At 37.2% G+C, this 23,398-nt stretch overlaps 1 protein-coding gene across 1 annotated transcript in view; it reads right to left on the minus strand.

Moving 5' to 3' along the window:
- Nucleotides 1-22,880, minus strand: part of TMEM170B (transmembrane protein 170B) — a 29,588-nt gene extending 6,708 nt beyond the window's left edge. Inside the window, exon 1 of the mRNA XM_027873377.1 lies at nucleotides 22,541-22,880. Coding sequence (XP_027729178.1) covers nucleotides 22,541-22,880 — 340 coding nt within the window. The remainder of the gene's footprint in view (nucleotides 1-22,540) is intronic.
- Nucleotides 22,881-23,398: the final 518 nt, after the last annotated feature.

The raw sequence follows: 23,398 nt of genomic DNA on the forward strand, positions 1-23,398 counted from the left end.
CAGGAATATTGTGAGGAAAGTACTTTGGCAAATTGTAAAGCACTATAAAATTGTGAATAATCGCTATCATTTAGACTTCAAAAATATATAACTCCATATCAATGGCATTCTGCTCCTGCAGTTTTTTCACTACTATAAGAAACCTCCAAAGACTGTGTTAAATATTCTGAATTTATCATTATAATTAAGTTTTTGGCACTTGATCTACTTCTACTAATTGCAGTTTTACTTCCTATTGCTAGTGTAGCAGCCTTGGCATCTGCCTTTATTTTTTTTGTGTCTTCCATGACAAATGCAATATTTTTAAGTGGGTATGCTTATATGATGATCACAATATACAGATCTTAAATGATACCTTAATTATTTTTTAGTCATAAAACATACTTCCTTTTCTCCCCTGTGAGAATATCAACATCAAGTAAACCAGTCACAGAAATTGTAGTAAAAGCCATAATGACCTAGAACAGAGATGTCAAGCAGGAGGTTCACAGGCCCACTCCCTAGTGAGGAAGAACTAGAAAAAAATGTAATTGAGAAACGTTCAACACAATAAATATACAATATAGATAATGGTGATATGTGGTTTTATAGGTCAATATGCGGCCTTAGAGATCCATTTTTATTTGAATTTGATAGCACTAGTTCAGAAAATCAAAAGACCCAATAAATCAAGGCCTGATTTATATCATTTATCAATTTCTGGGGTATTAAATTCTCACATCAAAAATTGGCTCCAGAATACCCTCATTAGGCATCCCTTCAAAGGCTTAAGAATGCCTATCAAGTACCCCTTAATAATTTTCTATTCCAGTTTCTTCAAGTAGTCTTCATCATGCATTATGTATGATTTAAGTGCACTGACTAAGAATGGTTTTAATTACATTTCTCTTACTCTTAGTCATTTGGAGTATGTTTTCAAATGCTTGTTTATAATTTGTATTTCTTTTGAAAGGTATTTGTTCATACACCTGGAACCCATTATCAGAAGAACAGCTTTTGATCTTATATTCCTGAAGTCAGGAAGATCTGAATTCAAATTTGTCCTCAGATCCTTGCTAGCTATGTGGACTCTAGGCATGTCATTTATAATGTTTGTCTCAATTTCCTCATCTGTAAAATGGGCATAAGATGGCACTTACTTCCCAAAGTTGTTCTGAGGATCAAATGAGATAATAATTGTAAAGTTGGTTGGTTGTTGTCCCTCCTGCTCAAAGAGAACCAAAATGACTTCCCTGTTGAGGTAAAGGTACAATATGTCGAACTGTGGCTGATCAGACCAGTACAAACTTGGAAGGCACTACCACAGGTCAGGCACAAACAGCACATATGAACATTTGGATTGGAGATGACTCTAAATTTGTGCATCTCACATTTCTTTTGAGCTACTGCAATTTTGCTTTGCTCACAAAAAAGTATATAAAGTGCTTACCTGTTAGTCATTATTACTATTAGACATGTATCAAATCCCTATATACTTTGAATTACGTGCTTTTATAAGTGATAATATAACTATTTTCCTAACTGCACAGATTGTTTTTATTTAATCTTCATTGATTGTATTCATGTATTTTTAAAAAGTTATGTAATAAAAATCATCTATTTTGTCCTTTAGTATTTCTTTTAAGAATCCTATTCTTAACCATTGTTAGGAAAACTAGGAAGCATAGTTTAAGTCAGAGAAATGGAGTTCGAAGACTTACACTCAAATTCTAGCCCTACTAGTTATTATCTGTGCAACAATTAGCAAGTCACAACTATGTGTGGCCTCAGTTTCCTCTTCTGCAAAACAAGAGAACTGGACCTCTAAATTCCTTCTAGCTTTAAATGTAAACTTCTATGATCCTATGACCTCTGCTTTGTGATTTTATTTTTTTAAAAAATTCAGGCTATAAATCCATTTTCAGTTCAGTGTGATAAATGGGATAAGAGATTGGTCTAAACCAGGTGTTCTTAACCTTTGCTCTTAATCTTTTTTGTATTATGGTTCCCCTTTGGTAATCTAATAAAACCTATGGACCATTTCTTAGATTGCTTTTAAATGCATAAAATAAAAATACACAGAATTACAATGGAAACCAAAAATAAGTTCACAGACCCTAAATCAAGCATCCCTTCCTGTAATTGTTTTCCAGTTTCTCTATGGGTTCTTGTCAAAAAGTCAGTCTTTCAGCAATTGTTTCTGACTTTATCAAACACTGGGCTTTTGTTTTTGGTTTCTTTTCTTTTGTCTGTTCCAATGATTTACTTTTCTGTTTTTAATCAGTATCAGTTTTGTTTGAGGTCTGGTAACGTCTCCTTCATACACTAATTTTCCTTGAAACTATTTTTTTGTTCCTCCAAATTAATTTTAATATTGTGTATAGTTCTGAGAGGCATTCCTTTGGAAATATGACTAATATAGCATTAAAATGCAAGTTAACTTCATTTGCATTGCCATTTTTATAAGGCCCAGTCTAAGAAAGAATAGTATCTATCTTTCCAGTTATTTAAGCCTTCTTTTATTTCTATAAAAATGTTTTCTAGTTGTAAACATGTGAATATTGTGCCTTGATATGCTAGCTTCTAGACATATTTTATATACTATATAGGAACTTGGAATAAAATTTCTCTACCATTTCATCCATCTCAATCAGTTTCTTGGAAGACTTCTGGGACTTTCTAAGTATTACTATCATTGTATGCCATCTGTAAATAGCAATCATTTTGTCTCCTCTTTGTCAATGCTTATAACTTAATTTTGTTCTTTTGTCTTATTATTATAGCTACCCCTTCTAGAACTATGTCAGATGATAAGAAAGAATAATGCTTCTCTTTGTACTTGGAAAACTTCTGGTACTGCTCCATTACAGATAATAATGAACTTTTGTTTTAATGAGTGAGCTTTTGGGGGGTTTTGACCATAAATATTGTAATTTTACTTGAAATAATAATCATGAGGTTTTTCATTGTTTATGTTTTGATTATGCTAATTGTTTTACTAATGATGAGCCATCCTTGTCAAAACACAGAGAGAAATGAGAAGTCTCTCCCCTCAAGATAATCTAGCTAAGGAGGATATGTATATGTATAGACAAAAGCTAAGTGATGGGGGGTTGGAGTAGGGGAGACTAGAATCTTGCGGGGAAAGGATCAGGAAAGATCTCATGTAGAAATTGAACCTTCAACTAAGTACTGAAGGAAACCTAGGATGATTACAAAAATCAGAGAGGAGGGAATGCATTTGAAGGATAGGGGGTGAAAAGGCATGGACATAAGATGTGTAGTACAACCTACAAAGAACAGCAAGAAGGCCAGTTTGACTGGGCTATGATGAACATAGAAATAATATGAAGTATACTGAGAATCATATTTGTGATTCTAGAAAATCAGTTTGGCAGCTGTGTGAAAGAAAGCTTGAAGAGGGAAAAGAAGTGAGGTAGTATCCAACTGTAATACTGTATTCAACATAATAGTACGATAGTAGAGGCTATAGCAATAATATAGTCGAATCAAAAAGCATGTATTTAATGCTTAGCATGTGATAAGTTTTGGGGATATAAATAAAAACAAAAACAAAAAATCCCACAGTGCCTATTATCAAGGAGCATACATTATAATAGAGGAGAAAACATGCAAATATCTAGATATATTCCTCAATTGATAAATGGTGAAAGGTATGAATAGGCATTTCAAAGAAAGAAATCCAAATGATCAAGTCATGAAAAATGCTCTAAATCACTAATAATCAGAGAAATGTAAAATTTAAAAAACTATGATACCACTTCAAACCCACCAGATTGCAAGGGTGACAATAAAAAAAGGGAAAATGACAAATGCTGAAGGTGCTATGGAGAAATAGGTACATTAATGCACTGTTGGTAGTTATAAACTATTCCAGCCACTCTGTAAAGCAATTTGGAACTATTCCCCAAGAGTTATTAAACTGTGCATACCCTTTGACCCAACAATGCCACTACTAGGTCTATACCCCAAAGAGGTAAAAGAAAGATATGCTATATGTACAAAATTACTTAAAGCAGTTCTATCTGTAGTGGCAAAGAATGGGAAAGTGAGGGAGCACACATCAATTAGGGAATGTCTTAAGCAAGTTATAGTATATGAATGTGATGGAATACTATTTTGCTATTAGAAATGATTAAAGGGATGATTTCATAGAAAGCTGGGAAGACTTGTATGAGTTGATGCAGAGTGAAGTAATAAGAACCAGGAGAACAATTTATACAATAACAACATCATCATAAAGACAAACAACTTTGAAAGACATAGAAACTCAGATCAACACAATTGCCAATCACAATTCCAAAGGACTCATGATAAAACATGCTACCCACCTCCTCATAGAGAAGTGATGGACTCAAAATTAATACTGGGACAACATTTTTTTGATTTGATATTGATTTATACCAGTAAAATCAAAAACCCTGTGAAGTACCGTGGTCATTGTTCCTTCCATCCCAGTTCCTTCTTAACCATGTTTATTCTATCATTTCAAGTCTGAAAATCATTATTTCTAGGTATTAGACAGCAAAACACCATTTGTGTGGTTCTGCTTTCTCTGTGATCTGTTAACATGACACCATCTGCCACAAACAGTAAAGTGAGCCCATTCTTTGTCTCATCTCTTCAGCTGAAGGAAGATAGCTTTTTAAATGTTTTTTATTGTCTTATTTTCCTCAAGCTCAGTTTTGTTCTGATCTCTACAACCTGTGTGACTTTGGGCAAGTCATTTAAATTCTCTGGGTCTATTTTACTCATCTGTACAATGAGAGGGTTGCACTAGATGACCTCCATGTTCCTTTCTAATTTTAATTTTAAATCTATAATCCTATTATCATTTGGAACTTTATTCTTACAGGTCCCTATCACTTGTTTATATTATTCCTTAATTACACACTTCTACTTATTCTTTTTGCAGAGTGTTTATTTTATGTGGAGATCATTTAACATAGTATGTTGGGGTGAATTGTATAAGCATTATATAATACTGAATTTGTCAATCTTAAATAATTTATTGTTTTAAAAAACAATTTTAATTGATCACAGAGATATTTATAGCTTTGCTTTTATGACACTGCCATAGTTGATTTACATGATGTTGAGTCCTTCTTTAGAAATGAAGCCTCCAGTTATAACTGTTCCTTTGAGACAATAAAATCAGTTTCTCTTAGGATATATTTTATGCTCTCCAGGAGAACACTGTGGCAAAAAAAAAAAAAAAATAAGGTCCACCCCCACTTGCTATTGACCTAGCTGTTCTTTATATTTCAGGTTCTTTGCTCTTGCTTACCATCCTGGGCTTCATATGGACAAATGTCATTCTTTTTAAAGAAGGAAGAGCATAGGTTCTTCAAACTATAGGCCAGTAAACTTGGCATTGATTCCTGAAAAAATTCTAGAATGTGTTATTAAAGGAGCATTCAGAAAAGGAAAATGTTCTTGTCACAGATTGCCTACTATTATACTGGCCTACTTTGCAGTTCCTCAAATGTGACACTTCATCTCAGTCACTTTTGCAGGGACTGTCCCCAAATTCCTGACCCCTCACCTGTGCCTCTTGGTTTCCCTGGTTTCCTTCAAGACTTAGATCATCTAACCTTTCTTGGTCTCTCCAGCTGCTAATGCTTTCCCCTTTCTGATTACCTTCACATATTATGTATCTAACTTTAGGAACCTAGATAATTTTTTAAATGTTCTTTTTTTTTTCCAAAGAAAGATCGGCCTTTTTTTCTTCCTCCTCCTAAACCTCCCTCTCCATCCCCCAGGCCTATTGAGAAAGCAAGAAAAACAAAACCCCTGCTGCACACATGTATAGCCAAGCAAAATAAATTCCTGCATTGGCCACGTCCGAAAAAAAAAAAATGTTGTCTCGATATTCACTCTGAGTCCACCACCTCTTTGTCAGGAAGTGAGTAGCATGTTTCATCACGAGTTCTTTGGAATCATGGTTGGCTATTATGTTGATCTGAATTCCTAAGTCTTTCAAAGTTGTTTGTCTTTATGATATTGTTGTTACTTTCTTGTTTAAAGAATTAATAATTTTAGGGGCAGCTAGGTGGCGTGGTGGATAGAGCTCCAGCCTTGGAGTCAGGACAACCTGGGCTCAAATGGGACCTCAGACACTTGATGCTTACTAGCTGTGTGACACTGGGCAAGTCACTTAACCTCAACTGCCTCACCTAAAACCAAAAAACAGAAAACAGAATTCATTATCTTCCCCCACCAAAGTCACTTCTTGCCAAACTTCCTTCTTTCTGTCAAGGGCACTCCCATTCTCCCAGCCTTTTCACTCTCCTTCACCCTACATTCCAAGTGAGGAGCCAAAATTTGTCATTCCTATAACTTTGGAACTTCTGTTACACATGACCCCTTCACTCGACTCACACAGACACTACCTTAGTTCAGGCCTTCCTTCATTATCTCTCACAAAGATTAGTGAAATACTCTACTAATTAGTCTTTTTGATTCAAGTCTCTCCCCACTCCAATATATCCTCTACATAGCTGTCAAATGGGTTTTCCTGAAGCACCGTTATGACCATGTCATTTGCCAACTCAATTAACTCCAGGGACTTAATTGATGCTAACATCAACTATAACTACCTGTTTAGCTTTTAAAGTCCTACACAACTCATCCTTCTAGCCTCATTACACATTCCCTTTCCCAGACAGCATAACTGGACTTCTCGCTGCTCTTTATAGATAGCACTATCTCCCATCTCTGTATTTTTGCACTGGCTATATCACATGCTTGGAATGTGCTTGCTCCTCACCTGTACTTCAGAATCCCTTACATTCATCAAGGCTCATCTTAACCACCAGCTTCGAAACGAAGATCTTCCTGATTCTCACAACTGTCAGACCCCTCCCTTACTACCATGGATTTATTCTACATATATTTACACAACAGATACTTCTCTAGGTATGTGTTGTCTCTCCCTATTAGAACATAATCTCCTTGAGAGTGGGGATTTTTTCACTTTTTTCCCTCTGTATCCTCACTCTAGTATTGGCCATACCTTCTCTCACAACCCCTGATACACTGGGTCCTGGAAGAGAAGTCAGAATACTCCTTGTTCCCCACTGTAACTTTCAGACTCTCCTTTCACCTCCTTCACACAGGAACCATCGATCTTTTAAAGTCTAATCAATCCAAATTATGGTAACTGTATAGATCCCTAGGTCACTCTCCATTCTTTTTTCAAGCTCAGACCAGGTTTCACTACCTTCCTCTCCTCCACAATGCTTGCGCTTATAGTAGGGGAGCTTTAGTATCCATTTTGATGCTCCTTTAAGCTGCTTAATCTCTCATTTCCTTAGTCTACTTAAATCATATTCCTTACTTCTTCACTTCACACAGCCATACAAAGAGATGTTCAAATATTTATTACTCATAAATATTCTACTTCCAGAAAGTCTGATAGTCTCTTTATAAACATAAACTCTTACCATTCTACTTGCTTCATCTCACTTAAACCTATTCTTAACCCTCACCAAGATTCTAATCTCTTCACCTCTTAGTACTTTTCCAGGGCATTACCACTGCTCTGACTTCATTCTCATCTATCTCCAACCTCAGTCCAATAGTTAGACATCTTAACTCTATAATATTCTCTGTTCTTGTAGGCCTTGCCCTCTACTGCTCATCTCTTGCCAAACTTCAGCCCTGGATTACTTCCACCGTTTACCTCCTTTATTCCTACTCAAGAGCCACAGGAGCTGGAAGAAGTTGCACAACACCAGCAACTGGTTACATTACAAATTCACATCACTGCTGCATGTTGTTTCAGTTGTGTCCAACTCTTCATGACCTCATTTGGGGGTTTCTTGACAACAATGCTGGAGTGGTTTGCCATCTCCTTCTCCAGCTCATTTTACAGATGAGGAAACTGAGGCAAACAGGGTTAAGCAACTTCCCCAGGGTGACACAGCTAATAAGTATCTGAGGTCGGATTTGAACTCAAGAAGACTCATCCTGATTCCAGGCCAGGCTCTCTATCTATTGAGCCATCTTGCTCTTAGACAAAGTCACATTATTCATCCTCAACTAGGCTCTCAGTGCAACAAGGCAGAATTTTCATTCCTTCCTAAGTGATTCCTATCTCATTCCCCATAGAAGCTATTTCAAACCTTTTCCTTCATGAAGCCCTCAAACTTTACTTCCCCTTCTCAGCTGAGGAATTTGCTTCTTATTTTATTGAGAAAACTGAGATCATAAAACATAAGATCTTTTTTCTCCCCTTCTCTTTATCACAAAGCTCCTTGACTTCCTTGCTCACACAACTCTCCTTTCTCTCAGTCTCTCACAAAGAGGAGGCCCTTCTGCTTACAAATGCCAACCCCTCAATATTTGCACTTGATCCAAACCCTCCAATCCTCTTCTGAAAATTGCAAACTCAATTATCCCCCCTTTCAAATCTTTAACTTTTTTTTTAGGAAATGGTTCCTCCTCTACTGCCTTCAAACATGTCCAAGTTTCCCCCATCCTGAAAAAGATCTTCACTAGATTCCAACATCACCTCAAGCTACCATCCTACATCCCCTCACTTTCTTAGACAAACTACTTGAAAAAACGGTATGTACATGCAGCCTCCATTTTTCCTCTCATTCCCTCCTCAAACCTTTGTAACCTGGCTTTTGCCTTAATCACTTAACTGAAACTGCTCTCTCCAAAGTTACCAATGATTTCTTCAATACAAAATCTTTTCTCAACGTTCATGCTTTTAAAACTACCTGCTCTAAACCTATCAGCATTTGACACTGCTGTCTACCCTCTCCTTCTTGGATGTTCTCTCCTCTCCTGAATTTTTGTAACATTATCCTCTACTGTTTCTCTTCCTTCCTGTCTGACTGCTCCTTCTCAGTCTCTTTTGCTGACCCATCATCCCTCTCATATCCCTTAACTGTAAAGGTTCCACAAAGGTATATATTGGGCTCTCTTCTCTTCTCTCTCCACACTTGCTTTCAGTAACCTCATCAGATCCCATGACTATCTCTATGAAGATGACTCCTCTCTCTCCCTCTTTCTTTGTGTGTGTGTGTGTATATGTATATATTTATACACACACACACACACACACACACACACACACACACACAGAATTTCTCCTCTTTCAGTTCCACATCATCAACTGTCTATTGGATATTTTAAAGTAGATATAGCAGAGACATCTTTAACTCAACATGACCAAAACTTAAGTCATTATCTTTTCTCAAAAATCTTTCCTCTCTTCCAAACTCTCTAATTTCTGATGAAGCTACCACCATCCTTCCACTCTCCTAGGTTTATAAGCTCAGCATTATCCTCAATTCCTCAATCTCCGCAACCTACATATCCAATTAGTTGTCAAATCTTGCTTTTTCTACCTCCACATTTCTTAAATCCAAACCCTGCTCTCCGCTCATAGCTAATACCTTAGTTTAGGTTCTCAATACCTTTAATCTAGATTATTACAACAGCCTCCTACTTAGTCTTTCTGCCTCAACCTTCCACCACTTCAATCTATCTTACAAAATCCTACCAAAGTAATTTTCCTTAAACTCAGATCTGACCATGTGACTCCTTTATTCAATCAACTTCTGAGGTTTTTTTATTGCCTCCTGGATAAAATATAAATTCCTCTATTTAGCTTTTAAAGTCCTATACAACTTGGCTCTAACCTATCTTTCCAGGTTCAGTGAACACTATTCCCCATCTTCAATCTAACTAAAATGGTCTTCTCCTCTCACATGGCATTTCACTTCCTGTCTCTGCACCTCAGTACCGGCTGTTCCCCATTACGAGAATGGGTTCCTTCCTAACCTCCGAGTCCCTCTCTTCCTTTAAGATGCAGTTCAATTGGTCATCTTGACTCTACCTCCCCTTTTCTTTCTCTGTTATAGCATCAGTGGATACTTATAAAGATGGAGCTCATAGTCCATCCATGCTACCTCATTCTGTGTAATTCCTATCAGTTTCTTTCCACTGAGGTCATCCTTCGGCTCTTTTAATAGTTTGTGGATACTAGAGCAGCATTTGGGCTACATAACTATTACACTGTAGTATTTACCTCAAAATTTTTAGGATCAAATGAAATCACATATGTATAATAAACATGTCATCTGCCACTATGAATACAATCAATTGTCATCATTAGCAGTAGTTACATTCTATAAAGTTGCCAGTAACAGACCTATAGCTGTCCACAGGAAATAAAATGCCTTTTAAAAAGTTAACAAGGTTTTTATGCTTAGTTTTGTGACAAAAAGGTGGGAAAGACTGAATTCTTTTCTACGGAGAGTGAAAAGGGGAGGCAGAGTCAACATGGCCAAGTAAGAGTCAAAGAAGTACATCCAAGCTCCCCCACCAAACTTCCTCCACAAATAAATAGAAAACCCAGACCAATTTCTATCTAGGAAAGTCAAGAAAAAGCTATAGTGAGTCATTTTTTGGACCACAGAGGCTTAGGGAGACAGACAGATAGGTCTTCAGACACCAAAGATGGGGTCTGGCCAGGAAAATGTGAGCTTGTGCCTATGAACTTAAAAAAAGCTAAAGATGCACACCAATAAGAGGTGTACTTTGACAGGAAAAGATCACAAAAATTACCTGAACAAGAAAGGGTACAGGAACAGGTAGGTATAGGAAAATCTGGCACCTTAGTGGTTGGTTGGACTGAGGTAGGAGGTGAGATTTTCAAACAGGAGTGGCAAAAAGGAAGAAACGATCACTAGTGAGCTCTACTGATCAAGGAACAAGTTCAGAAGCAAACAGAAACTATATGGCTCTAATCTCAGGAGCAAATCAGGGACTCAGATCTAGCCTACAGCACAGGTGTAGAAATCTATAATGGAATAACCAGATTTGGAGTCTCAGATCAAAGGCGAGACTGCAGTTCAGTCACTCTGAACCTTCGGAGCCTCTCAGGCTCTCCAGTTGCTAAGTTCAGCAGCAGTCTACTGAAGTATCTAACCAGGGAGAAGCCGACAGACCCAAACCTGGATCAAGAACTTGTAGAACTTAGACCAGGAAGACAGAAAGCAGACTTCATCCCTATTACATCACTTTAGGAGCACTGACAGCTTGCAGGCTCCAGGCTGAGCTATGAAAGTAATACAGGAGATAAAAGGGCCAAAGTCCAGACCAGACACTCTCCCCAAAAGTATGCAGAGCCCAAAATTAACATAAAGCTCCAAACTCAAGAAATGCTAAAAGGGTCATAAGTGGGAAAAAGTTAAGAAGCACTGGGCTAGAAGAATTAACAAACCAACTAAAAAGAATCCCATCATAAACAGTTTTTATGGTGACAGAGAAGTTCAAGAAACAAATTAAGAAGAAAATGACTATAAAAATGATGGCAAAGACTCAAAGAAAAATGCAGCTTATATACAAGTCCAACCAAAATTCTTGGATTTTTTTTAAAAAGAGCTTAAAATTATTGAACAAAAGAAGTAGAGGAAAAACAGAAACAGAAATGAGACCTGGGGAAGAAAGACATGAATGGAGAATTAACAGCTTATAATAAGAGGTATAAAACCTTACCCAAGAAAACAGCACTCTGAATATTAGAATAGACCAAAGAGAAGCCAATGACTCCACAAGACATCAAGAAACATTAAAACAAAGTCAAGACACTGAAAAAAAGAAAAGAAAATGTGAGGTATCTCGTAGCAAAAGTAACTGATCAAGAAAATAGATCAAGGGGAGGTAATTTAAGAATCACTGGATTTCCTGAAAACCTTGATTAAAAAAAAGTCTAAAACTTCATATTTGAAGAATCCATAAAAGAAAACTTCCCGCAAAATGGAAATAGAAAGAAACCACTGATCTCCTACTGAAAGAAATCTCCAAATGAAAACTACTTATTAACATTATAGCCAAAATCCAGGTCAAAGAAAAATATTTGAAGCATCCAGAAAGAATTCAATTATTGAAGAGACACATAATCACACATAATTTAGCACCCACTATAAAGGAGCAGAGACCATGGAATACAACATTCCAGAAGCATAAATGCTTAACAAACAGAAATAACCAGCAAAAAGGAGTATAATCCTACAAAAGAAAATTGAACCTTTAGCACTAAACTTCCCTTTCCTCTGAGCATTCCTAAGGAAAAGACCAGAACTAAATAGAAAATATAACAAACACAGGAGTCAAGAAAAGCATAGAAAGATAAATGTGAGTAAGCAGTCATAAGGGTCTAAACAAGGTTAAATTGTTTCCATGCTTATATGAAGAGATGATGCATGTAGTCCCTCAGAAGTCTGTCATCATCAGAGGTCATAGAGCAAGTCTCATTAGACAGAGGGCCTGGGAGTGACTGTTTTATTTTCATGATCTTAAAGAAAAAAAAAAGAATGGAAAAGGTAGTGAAGAGGAATACTCTTGGAGGGAAGGAAAGAGAGAGGGGAAAATTATTTCACATACATGAGGTACAAAAACAGAAGTCTATATAAGAAGGAGGGAGAGAGAGGATAACACCCTCATCTGAAATGGTCAAAGGAAAGAAACACAAACACACACACACACACACACACACACACACACATACACAGAATTAGCTGGGTACAGAAATACAACCCACCCAACAAGGAAAAATGGAGGAACATGGTTAAGGGAAAAAGGGGAGGGAGATTGAGAGGGAAGGTAGATCATGGGAGGGATTAGTAAGAATAAAAAAAAAACTCTTAAAGAAGGGGATTGGGAAAGTATAAGAGAAAAGGATGGTGGGAAATAATCAATAATTTCATTAAAGGCAATGGCAACAATGAGACAGGATACCAATACATACCATACACTTTTATCAATAAAAGGGCAAAAATGCAGATCAATAAATTGGGCATGAAAACTAGAAAATCAACAAATTAAACACCCCCAAATAAACACAAAAATGGAAATTCTGAAAATCAAAGGTAAGTAACAAAACTGAAAGCAAATAATAATAATAATGAAAAGTAGGGGCTAGTTGTTTAAATCAATAAAATAGTTATTAGCTAATTTTATTTTTTTAAAAAAGAAAAGAAAACCAAGTTACCAGTCTCTAAACCTGAAAAGGTAAATTCTCACTCAATGAATAAAATGAGGGAGGGGGATGTTACTACCACTAAGAGGCTGCAAACCTCCTCCACATACACACACACACACACACACACACACACACGCACACACACACAGAAGGAATCTTTTTTAAAAGGGAAAAACTCTAAGAAATGAGGATTTGGTTGATTTTAGAAAAACATGAAAAGACTTACATGAAATAATGAAGTGAAATGAGCAGAACTAAGAGGACATTGTATACAGTAGCACTAATACCATTCAAAAAACAACTGTGAATGACTAATTTATTTTGAGTATTATAAATACACAAATCAACTACAAAAGACCTATGAAGGAAGATGCTATTGACCTACAGAGAAAGAACTGATAAATAGAAGTATACATAGTATGGTCTTGCAGATATAGATCTAGATACACAGAAAAAAAATATACAGATATATGTGTATTAACAAATTTTTAAGAAGAAAAGGAGAAAACTCATTTATATAGCTCTTTAAAGTTTACAAGTACTTTTTTTACTTGCAATCTTGTGAGGTAGACAGCTATCTTCATTTTATAGATGAAAAAGCTGAGGTACAAGGTTACAGAGCTCCTAAGTTTTAAGACTAGAACTTGAACTCAGCTCTCCTGATTGCAAGACATGTGTTCTTTATCACTTCACCACATTGTTTATTTATCCAATGATTCCCTAGAGTTCCTGTCCCCATTTCTCTTTCTACTATTGACCCTATGCTGTCCTTGAATGCCATCACCAATACTTAGGAGCTGGTGTAATCCTTGATCCCATAGGCTAGGAATTAACAAGTCTCTGATATCATTTCAGCAAGGGTAGACACGTTTCCGGTATGGCAAATCTGAAGACTAAATCCATTTTCTCAAAACACTGATTGGTTCTACAGTACTTTTGCAGAGCATCATACTTTCCAGGTACCTTATGCTTTTTTTAAAAAAAGCTTCTGTCATATAGCTTTTGTAAGAAGAAAAAAATTCTAAATTCAGATAAATGACTTATCAAAAAAACCTGTAGAACCTGATATGTAGTTGGAGACTATCTGTATAAAAAGTATTTAAATGAGGAATTTTCTTCGGCTTTTATTTACACAGGTCAGGTTTATTGAAGTAAGGCTTCATCCCATAGTAAACACTGAAGTTACTATTTTTACACATCCAATAATTAAACTATCAAAACCCAAGCTAAATACCAGAATATGAATTTAAGTTTAACCACTATAAGCCAGCATATAATGTCCCTATAATTTTCAAAAAACACATACAAAAACTTTTTGCATGCTATTGGGATGTTTTAAAAAATCAACCAGAATTGAGGTTCAGTTTCAGGTGACTGAATATATAACTAAAAAGGCGTTGTGATGAGATTTCAAATCTAAAAACCTAATGAAAATAATTCCAATAAAATTGTAAAAAAAACTGTTGGACAGCTCCAGTAGCTAGGAAGCTTTTTTCCCTACATCAGCCAAAATCTGCCTATATGCAACTTCTACCCACTGCTCCTATACAGTTTTGCCCTCTAAAGCCAAGAAGAACAAGTCTAATCCCTCTTCCACACAACAGCCTTTTAAGATTTATCATTCTCATTTCTTTCAACTAATTCTCCTATGAAATGAACTCAAAACACACCTCCCCCACTTAGTCACACTTTCTTTAAATGATCTTCAGCTTATTGATGAATGGCTACTTCAGATGTGGTCTGACCACAGCAGAGTGCAGTGGATTATCGCCTTTAATATTCTGGACAGCAGCTCTTTCTCAGTATGCTAAGAGGTCACTATTTTTGAGAGAAAGTGCTGCATAGCAATAATTCCCCATCTGGCACTTGGGAAGCAGATTTTTTTGAACTTAAGTTTCTAGCTTTACATTTATCTCCATTAAACTTAATCTTGGTAGTTTTAGTCCATCATTCTAGATTGCCCAAAGGTTTCTGGATGTTAACTTTGTCAAAGTGTCACTGATACATCTACCAGCTTCATTACACTTGTAAATTTGACAAGCATGCCATCCATTCCTTCAATAAAATCAATGTGTCAAACAATATGGGATCAAAGATATTCCCCTATACTACTTTACTAGAGACTTTCCACCAGGGTGACATTGGCCTATTAATAATTACTCGTTGGGTTCTGTCATTTATCATGTCCTGAATCCACCTAACTACATCATCATCTACAGCATGTCTTTCCATTTTGTCCACAAAAAAGGACATTCAAATCTAAGTAAACTATGTTTATGATGACATTCCCCTGGTCTACAAATCTAATAGCTCTGTCAAGAAAAAAAAAGAAAAGAAAATTATGTTAATTTGGTATTGACTCTTCTTGAGTCATTTAGCAATTCATTCTCTTTCTAAATATTCACTTTATCATCACTTTAATAATACGTTCTAGAATTTTAACAGAAATCAAATAAGCACCTCAGCCTCTTAAAAAAATTTACCTAGTCTAGTTCTAGCTCTGTAGCACCTTTCCTATTCTCCACTATTTACTCATTATATTGTGAGATCCTCATTACATTGGGAACTTCTTGAGGGCAAAGACTGTTTTTTGCTTCATTTTCTATTACCAGTGCTTAATACAGGGCCTGGTACATAGTAGTCTCTTAATAAATGCTGACTGGTTAACTACTGTCTTTTAAGGATCCCTGACAGTGTCTCAGCAATCTGCTAGTTCTTTCAATTACACTAGGAACTACTAACCCATATCTTCTTCATCTCCATAAAATCATTATGGAATGATCTATGTACATATTTACTATATCCTTTATGAACACATAAGAAGAAAACATACTTTCACATATTATTCTTCAAAATAGAGCACACCTTAAGTTACACAACCGAAAAAAAATGTAAAGAATGCAAGATTCCCCTGTGCTTAAAATCTGTTGATTTAAAAAAAAAATCAAACTATGTAAAGACTCTAGGTCTCCTGGACACCTTTAAGATGGTTCCCATTGTTATTTGAATGCAGTAGGTTTCAAACTGGATGGTTCTGGCAGATAGTCTGAATGGATCAGAAATTTGAAAGCCTCTATTTTAAAACAGGGTATCTTAAATTTAAAGCAAGGTCATTAGTTTGATGTTCCTTAAGTTACAATTTAACAGGTCTTAAAATTACAATTTTTTAACTAAATAGAGTTTAGTAACACTATATATTTTAGCTGCAGCTATTCTCAAAGACTATCCCCTAGGTTTTATATCGGTTGCCTTCTGAGCTGTTCAACAAACTGCCTGGACTCATGAAACCATGCTTTTCTGAAGTCTATTACAGTAAACTATTGCTATCTGTTATAACCATTTGGTACATTATGAGATAAATGCAACCATACAAATAACTGTTCAACAATCTTCTGATTATTAATATAAAGTAATACATAAAAACAGGAAGACATGCTGAAGGGTGTTTGGCACTATCATGAAAGATATCCAGCATAACCTATAGAAGTGTATCATATAGATGAGGATGGTAAAATTCCCTAGATGTTTCTGACTGCAAAGGACACTGTGCTGATTGCATCAAGCCCTGGCACATGACTTATCTCCTTAATTAACACCATGCCCACACAAAAAAGAATGATCATTTTGCATACTGGAAAAACCATATGGGTGAAAAACGAATATTACCTAGATTGTGAAAGACAATTAAATGAAATTTAATTTGCCAGGAGCTGGCAAATTATGGCCCCAACCTGTTTTTTAAGGCCTTAAAAGCTAAAAATATTTTTTTTATATTTTAAAATAAAGTTTTATTGTATTCAAAAATGTAAAAATAATTCTTAGCTCAAGGGCTATACAAAAACTAGCTTCCCCAGATTTGGTCCTTAGACTTAGTTTGCTGACCCCTGATTTAGTCTATTAGTAAATATATTCTGCCAAAAAGTCACTTAACTAGTTGTGATCAATGACCAACCATCATTCCTGAGGACTTATGATGAAACATGCCACTTACCTCCTGGCTAAGAAGTGATGGACTCTAGGTGAAACTACAAAGTTTTTTGGACACAGTCAAGACAAGAATTAGTTTTGCCTTACTATGTATATTTGTTACAAGAGTTTTGCTTTCTTTTGTTCTGATAGGGAGATAGGTGGTAAGGAGTAAAAATAGACTTTTCTTATTGAAAATTCTTTTAATAGAATCACTTTACAATGTATTTTTGAAGTACATTTTTGAGCTTAGCAAAGAACTGAATATGAGGTGGAAAGCAATCTAGTCCAGATGTTTTTAGATGCTAACTTTGTCATTCTATTGTCATGCTGTTGTGATTAAGAAAAAAATTCAACTGGAACTGAGGTTCAGTTTTAGCTGACTGATAAACTACATAACTAAAATAGCATGAAGATGAGATTTCAGGTCCTAAACTGCTCCCTGCCACCAGCATGCAGCTCTTTTAACTCTATTTTTTTGGTAGACTTAATGAAAAAACACTACAATCTCAGAAGAATCAAACTTACAAGGGACCCAAAGATCAATGGAAATAATAACTAGTATTTAGATAGCATTCAAAATGCTTTACAAATATTATCTCATCTTATCCACATAATAGCCTAGGGAAGCAGGTGCTGTTATTAACCCCTTTTTAACAAATGAGGAAACTGAGGTAGATATAGGTTAAGTGACTTGCTCAGGGTTACACAGCTAGTCTGGAGCTGGATTACAATTTAGGTGTTTCTAATGCCAGATCCAGCACTCTATCTACTATACTACTTAGCTGCAGGACATGGAAAGACTCAAGGTAATTTGCAAGTTGATGATAGCATGTTAACAAAGAAGATTTGTACACACAAAATGACATTTAAAAACACCCACCAGAGCCATGGATGACCTAAAATGAAGTTGAATTAGTCACATAGAGTGAAAAAGAACCAGTTGACAAGCCAAGGGCTGCACTGGAATTCATAAAATATTAAAAGACTCAAGAGGAAATTCTCTACTATGTTGAGTATATTCTCTATGAATGATTATTTCAAGAACATGAATACAAACCACAACAAAGTGAGAATACATGGATGGGTTACAATCCGCATTGGTGGATGATATTGTATATTAAAAACATGTAGTGTCCAAATATTAACCAGATTGTTTGATTAATAGACCATTCCAAAACATAACCAATGACATTTTTTGGTAATATACTTCCAAGAACCATATTTTCATCACTGTGGGCAGTCCCATTAACAGCTCAGATAGCAACCCATTGATAACCTTTGAGAGTTAGTCACAACTAAAATAATGTTATTGAACCATATTTATTCAAAAATCATAATTTTAGGACCTGTTAAACTGTAACTTAAGATATATCAAATTAAGAGCCTTGCTTTAAAAACAAAGTATCTTGGTTTAAAAACAAAGTATCTTGATTCAATTCAGACAAACTTCCCTAACTCTTCAATTTGAAAGCTACTGTTTTCAAACGAGAACCATTTTTTTTTTTGTCGAGGCAATTGGGGTTAAGTGACTTGCCCTGGGTCACACAGCTAGTAAATGTCAAGTGTCTGGTCTGAGAACAGATTTGAACTCAGGTCCTCCTGACTCTAGGGCCTGGTGCTCTATCCACTGCACCACCGAGCTGCCCCAATGACAACCGTTTTCAAAGGAACTGACATCATCTATGAACTAGGAAGCTGACACTGCTCATCATAGTCCTAGGACCTGAAGTGGCATATAATTTTTGTGGTGTTAATGATTAAAACAAAGAATTATTAAAGCAGGGTTATAATTATACAATGGACAATCCCTGGATGCTACAACTTAACCAGATTTATTTTGAATGTTTTAAGAGGGAGAATTTCAAGCAGTAATGTAAAATGCTGGAATAATTTCTATAATTTCCTCACTTACAACTGGAGTTCTTAGTAGACCTATACTGAGTACTAGTGTCTATCTTGCTTTTCTATTTGTTTCCCCAATGCTTAGCACATAGTAAGTGCTTAACACTTTTTCATCATTCATCCTGTGCCTATGTAAATATTTTAAGTTAGTATTTCTTAATACAGTAGTTTCCATATTGTACAAGTTTAGTGCCACTGTGGTTGTATTTGATATATGAACTGATATGTCTATCAACAGTCTTCAAATAAACAAATTTTGCTTATTTTGTTATATTATTGAAGATTATGATACTCAACATAGTAGATAGAGTCCAATGGTTCTCATCCCCTTCAATCTTTTAATTTTGCAGCTTTGCATGATAGTAATTATACTATAAATAACCAGTGATTGAAAGAAAAAAGACATTGCAGAGAATGGATTCTCTAGCTTCACCAGAATACACCAATTCACAAATTGGAAACCACTGATGGAGGGGAATATGTGCTAGAACCAAGTTTGAATCCAGAGTCCAACGCTTATTGTCTGTGTTGCCTTGGTCAAAGAATTTTACTTCTCTGAACCTCAGCTTCCTCTTGTATAAAAATGTTACAATACTTGCCTTCCTGCTTATCAGCACTGTGGTAAGGAAAGTGCTCCATAAATGCAAACAATTACTGACAGCTCATAATGTTTTAAATGTGTTGAGACAAAGCAACAAATAATTTACTGTTTTCTAAATATATTTTAAACAGCTTCAGATATGCTAACTACTCACAGTGATGAATGTATATAAATATATGCTCTTAATAAATTCTTCCTCTCAATCCAAATCCAAATCCTTTCAGAATAAGCAATTACAGCTAGCTTTTTACCTAACCTTTTGGGATGAAAATCTTTCTAAAAATGTTTTATGGACCACTTTGCCTTCTTAATCAGAATATATTAAATTTAATTTTACCTTTCCTTGATGACTCAGGGTCATTTCAAATACTGATTATTGTACTGCATAATTACACTTTCAGAACCTAATGAAATCTATAAGTCTATTTGTCCACAGTTAATGATCCTAACCTCTGCCTTTTGCCATCATGAAGCAGCAAAGTGCTGCAGGAAAAATACTGAATTTGGAATAAAAGCATCTTGACTGGAATCATATCTGTGTGGCTTTCTTTATGTGGCGGTGGGCAAGTCACTTCCCCTCCCTGAACTTCACTTCTTTCATTTGTAAAATAAGAGGATTGAATTAGCTGATTTCTGAGGTTCTTTCCAGTTCTAAATCTATAATCTAAGTGTCCCCTATCTAGTAATCACATATCACCTCATATAGCTGGTGGTGTGTTGGCCTACAGCAGCCCTTCTACTGGGCCATCTCATATGCTGCTTTTAGTCTGATGAAAACTACATAGTGAAGTTTGTTAAAATTGTGCATAAAGATTAAACAGGTTCTGAGTTGAAGGCCATTGAAGGACTGATCATATATTTTGGTTATTCAGAGGCCTGTTTCTTTTTTCTTTTAAGTTCCTCAGTTAATTTCCAGAAAAATGAAGTTACCTATAGCTAAACTGTGGATGAAGACATTCCATTTGACATTCATATCAAACCTGGAGAAACAGAAGAAGGAATCTGTACTGGTTTGGTTCATATGGTTCTCCTTAGGTTGTGGTTCTTACTAAAAATTAAATCACAAAATAGCATGCAGCCCTTATTTGAATATACCTTAAGAGTATAAAAACCAGTTATAATCTTAATTCCAATTTGCCCAAAGACAATCCTTAACACCACAGATTCATAGTGAAGCTATCAAGCCAAATTGGTGACCTAAAATCCATAACAATTTGTTAACTTTGAATTGAAGACCGCTAACTTCCTTTAAGGCATGCTTATCTATAATTCACTTCAAATTCCTCTATCCACTTTCTGGAATTTAATTCCATATAATATCAAATATTAAATTTATTAATTTGTTTTGTGTTCAAGAATCAGTAAAGCGCCCTCTATACTACCTTTCCCCACAAACATTCTGAAATACTAATGTTCTACAAAAATAGAATGCACCTAAAATATTTTCAAGAATTAAATCCTACATTTTCAAGTTTATTCTTTGAATTGCTGATACTGAGTAGCCATAAAGAACAACTGAACTTCTTATACTTAAAATCATTTTGGATCTAAGGTCACTTATAGCCCTACGCACATAGCTACAGTCATTTCTTCCTTTTGTAGAAGATGTGCTTTTAAAGATGTGTACATTAATAAAAAGTAACATGACTTTCATATTAAATGCTTTACAAACAAAACTAAATTAGTTCCCATATACATGTATATTATATATTTATCTTCATTATTCTATTATCAAACTAATTTCTAAAAACTGTGGATGCATAAAGCAACAATGATGTGGTAATATTATATTTCAAACGGAGGAGAGGGGAAGACCCGCCACTATTACTTCCAGATTGAAATGCAAAAGTATCTAGTTTAAGTTACTGTGCTTTAAAATAAGATGGGTTCAAACTCCATTGTCCTAGATATGAACTTAAAATATAATTCTAAAGAAAATTATAAAAAAAAGAAAATTATATACCCCAATCTATTCCTCTTCTAGGTTATGTGCATGTTCATTAGACTTTGCTTGGGCCCAGGACTGCTTCCACCATAGTCTAATTAATCAGACATCTACATCATGAGCAAGGTAAATTGCAACTTGCAATGCTCAATATAAGTTCATTGTATTTCTCCCTCTACAACCTCCTCCCTCCCAAAAAAAATGCAACAACAAGAAGAGATGTCTGGAAAGAAAAATAAGCTATTTATTTTGAGCTTCAGTCACTAATAATAATTCCCACATATAACTAAAACTATCAGGAGTACTACTGAGAATAAAGATACCCCAAAGAGATGGACTACAAACTTCTGCCTCCGCTATTTAAGGAAATGAATAGGGGCTGAGTAAATGGGACTAGAGTAGATAATTAAGATTCTCCACTGGAAAGACCAGATGGAGTAATACATCTCACTCAAAATGGGGACAGTGCTAGCTAGACTTAGGAGTCAGAAAGCCCAGAGTTCAAATCCTGCCTCAGATAGTTACTAGTTTTGTGACCCTCACCTAACCTCTGTTTGCCAGTTTCCTCCTCTCTAAAATGAGAATGAGAGCACTTACTTCGCAGGATTGTAGTGAGGATCAAATAAGATGATAAATATAAAGCGCTAGGCAAATCTTAGAGCACTCTGTAAATGTTACTATAATAATTATTATTATTATTACTCTCCAAGATTGGAAATCTGCCATCCAACTCGAGAGACGGAAGAAGGCAAGAGATAAGGGAAGGGGGGAGGGAGATAGTCCTTTTTACCCTAAGAAGTTCTTAGCTTTTTTTCTGTTTCATGAACCGCTATGACAGTCTGTTGAAGCCTATGGACCTTTCTCTGAATGTTTTACATGCACAAAATAAAACACAAAGGAATTCAATGATGAAATATATATATACATATATATGTATGTATATATCTATTTATAAAGGCCATCAGGGGTGAAGACCCCCCTTCCTAAGGGAAAGTGGCAGGTCAAGAACAAGCCAAGAGGCTGACCAGCACTGCCCTCTGCGGTCCCCACCCTCCGGATCGGCCCACCCGGGCTCCCCCGGAGGCGGGCGGTCTGGGGGGACAGGGGGCGCGGACTTTACCCGTTAGGTTCCTCAGCACTGTCCCGTGGGCCCAGAGACTCAGGACCTGCTGCACCGACAGGTTGATCATGGAGTTATCGGCCCCCTCCGCCTTCATCTTCCCCGGGGGGCGCCCGCCGCGCTCTCCGCGGCTCCGGGGCGGCGAGGGCTGCGAGGCTCGGGGGTCGGCGGCTGGGGGTCGGCTCCTCCAGGCCGCCACCGCCGCCGGGGCCGGGGGCGGGGGCGGGGCGCCGCGGGGGCCGCTGCTGCCGCTGCCGGGGCTGCTGCTGCTGCGGAGGGGCCGCCGGGGGGGGCTGCTCAGCGCGTCTCCAAGGCAGCCCCCTCCCCGCCGGGGAGACATTGAGGACAGCGGGTGGGCCGGGGGAGGGAAGGGGCCCCCGAGCGCAGGCCCTGGAGGACCGAGGAGAGGCCGGGAGGCCGCGGCTCCTCTTCAGGGGCAGCGCCCTGCCGCGGGGCCCTGCGGGACGAGGAGGAGGCCGGACTCGGGCCGGGAAGCTCGGGGTGACAGGCAGCAAGCAGGTGCTGTGGCCGCCGGGATCCCGCTCATCGCCGATGGAGCTAGAAGAGGTGGAGGAGGAGGCCAGAAGAGGAGAAGGGAAAGGAGGAGGACGAGGAGGTGGACGCGGCGGCCGCGGCGGCGGCGGCGGCGGCACCTGCCACCCGCCTGCCCGCCCGCCGGCCCTTGACACTCGAGGAACCGCCCCCTCCACCCAGGGCCGGCGACCCCCCCAGTGCGCGCACCTGCGCGCCCGCGCGTACGGATTCCTAGCGCCTCCAACCCCGCCTTTCTCTAGCTGTTGCGCATACTCATTCTGCTTTCACCCACGACCCGCTCGCCTCTTTTCTCTTAAGCGCGCG

This window comes from Vombatus ursinus, unplaced genomic scaffold, assembly GCF_900497805.2.
Source record: "Vombatus ursinus unplaced genomic scaffold, bare-nosed wombat genome assembly UNPS02000577.1, whole genome shotgun sequence".
In the NCBI taxonomy this organism is placed as follows: domain Eukaryota; kingdom Metazoa; phylum Chordata; class Mammalia; order Diprotodontia; family Vombatidae; genus Vombatus; species Vombatus ursinus.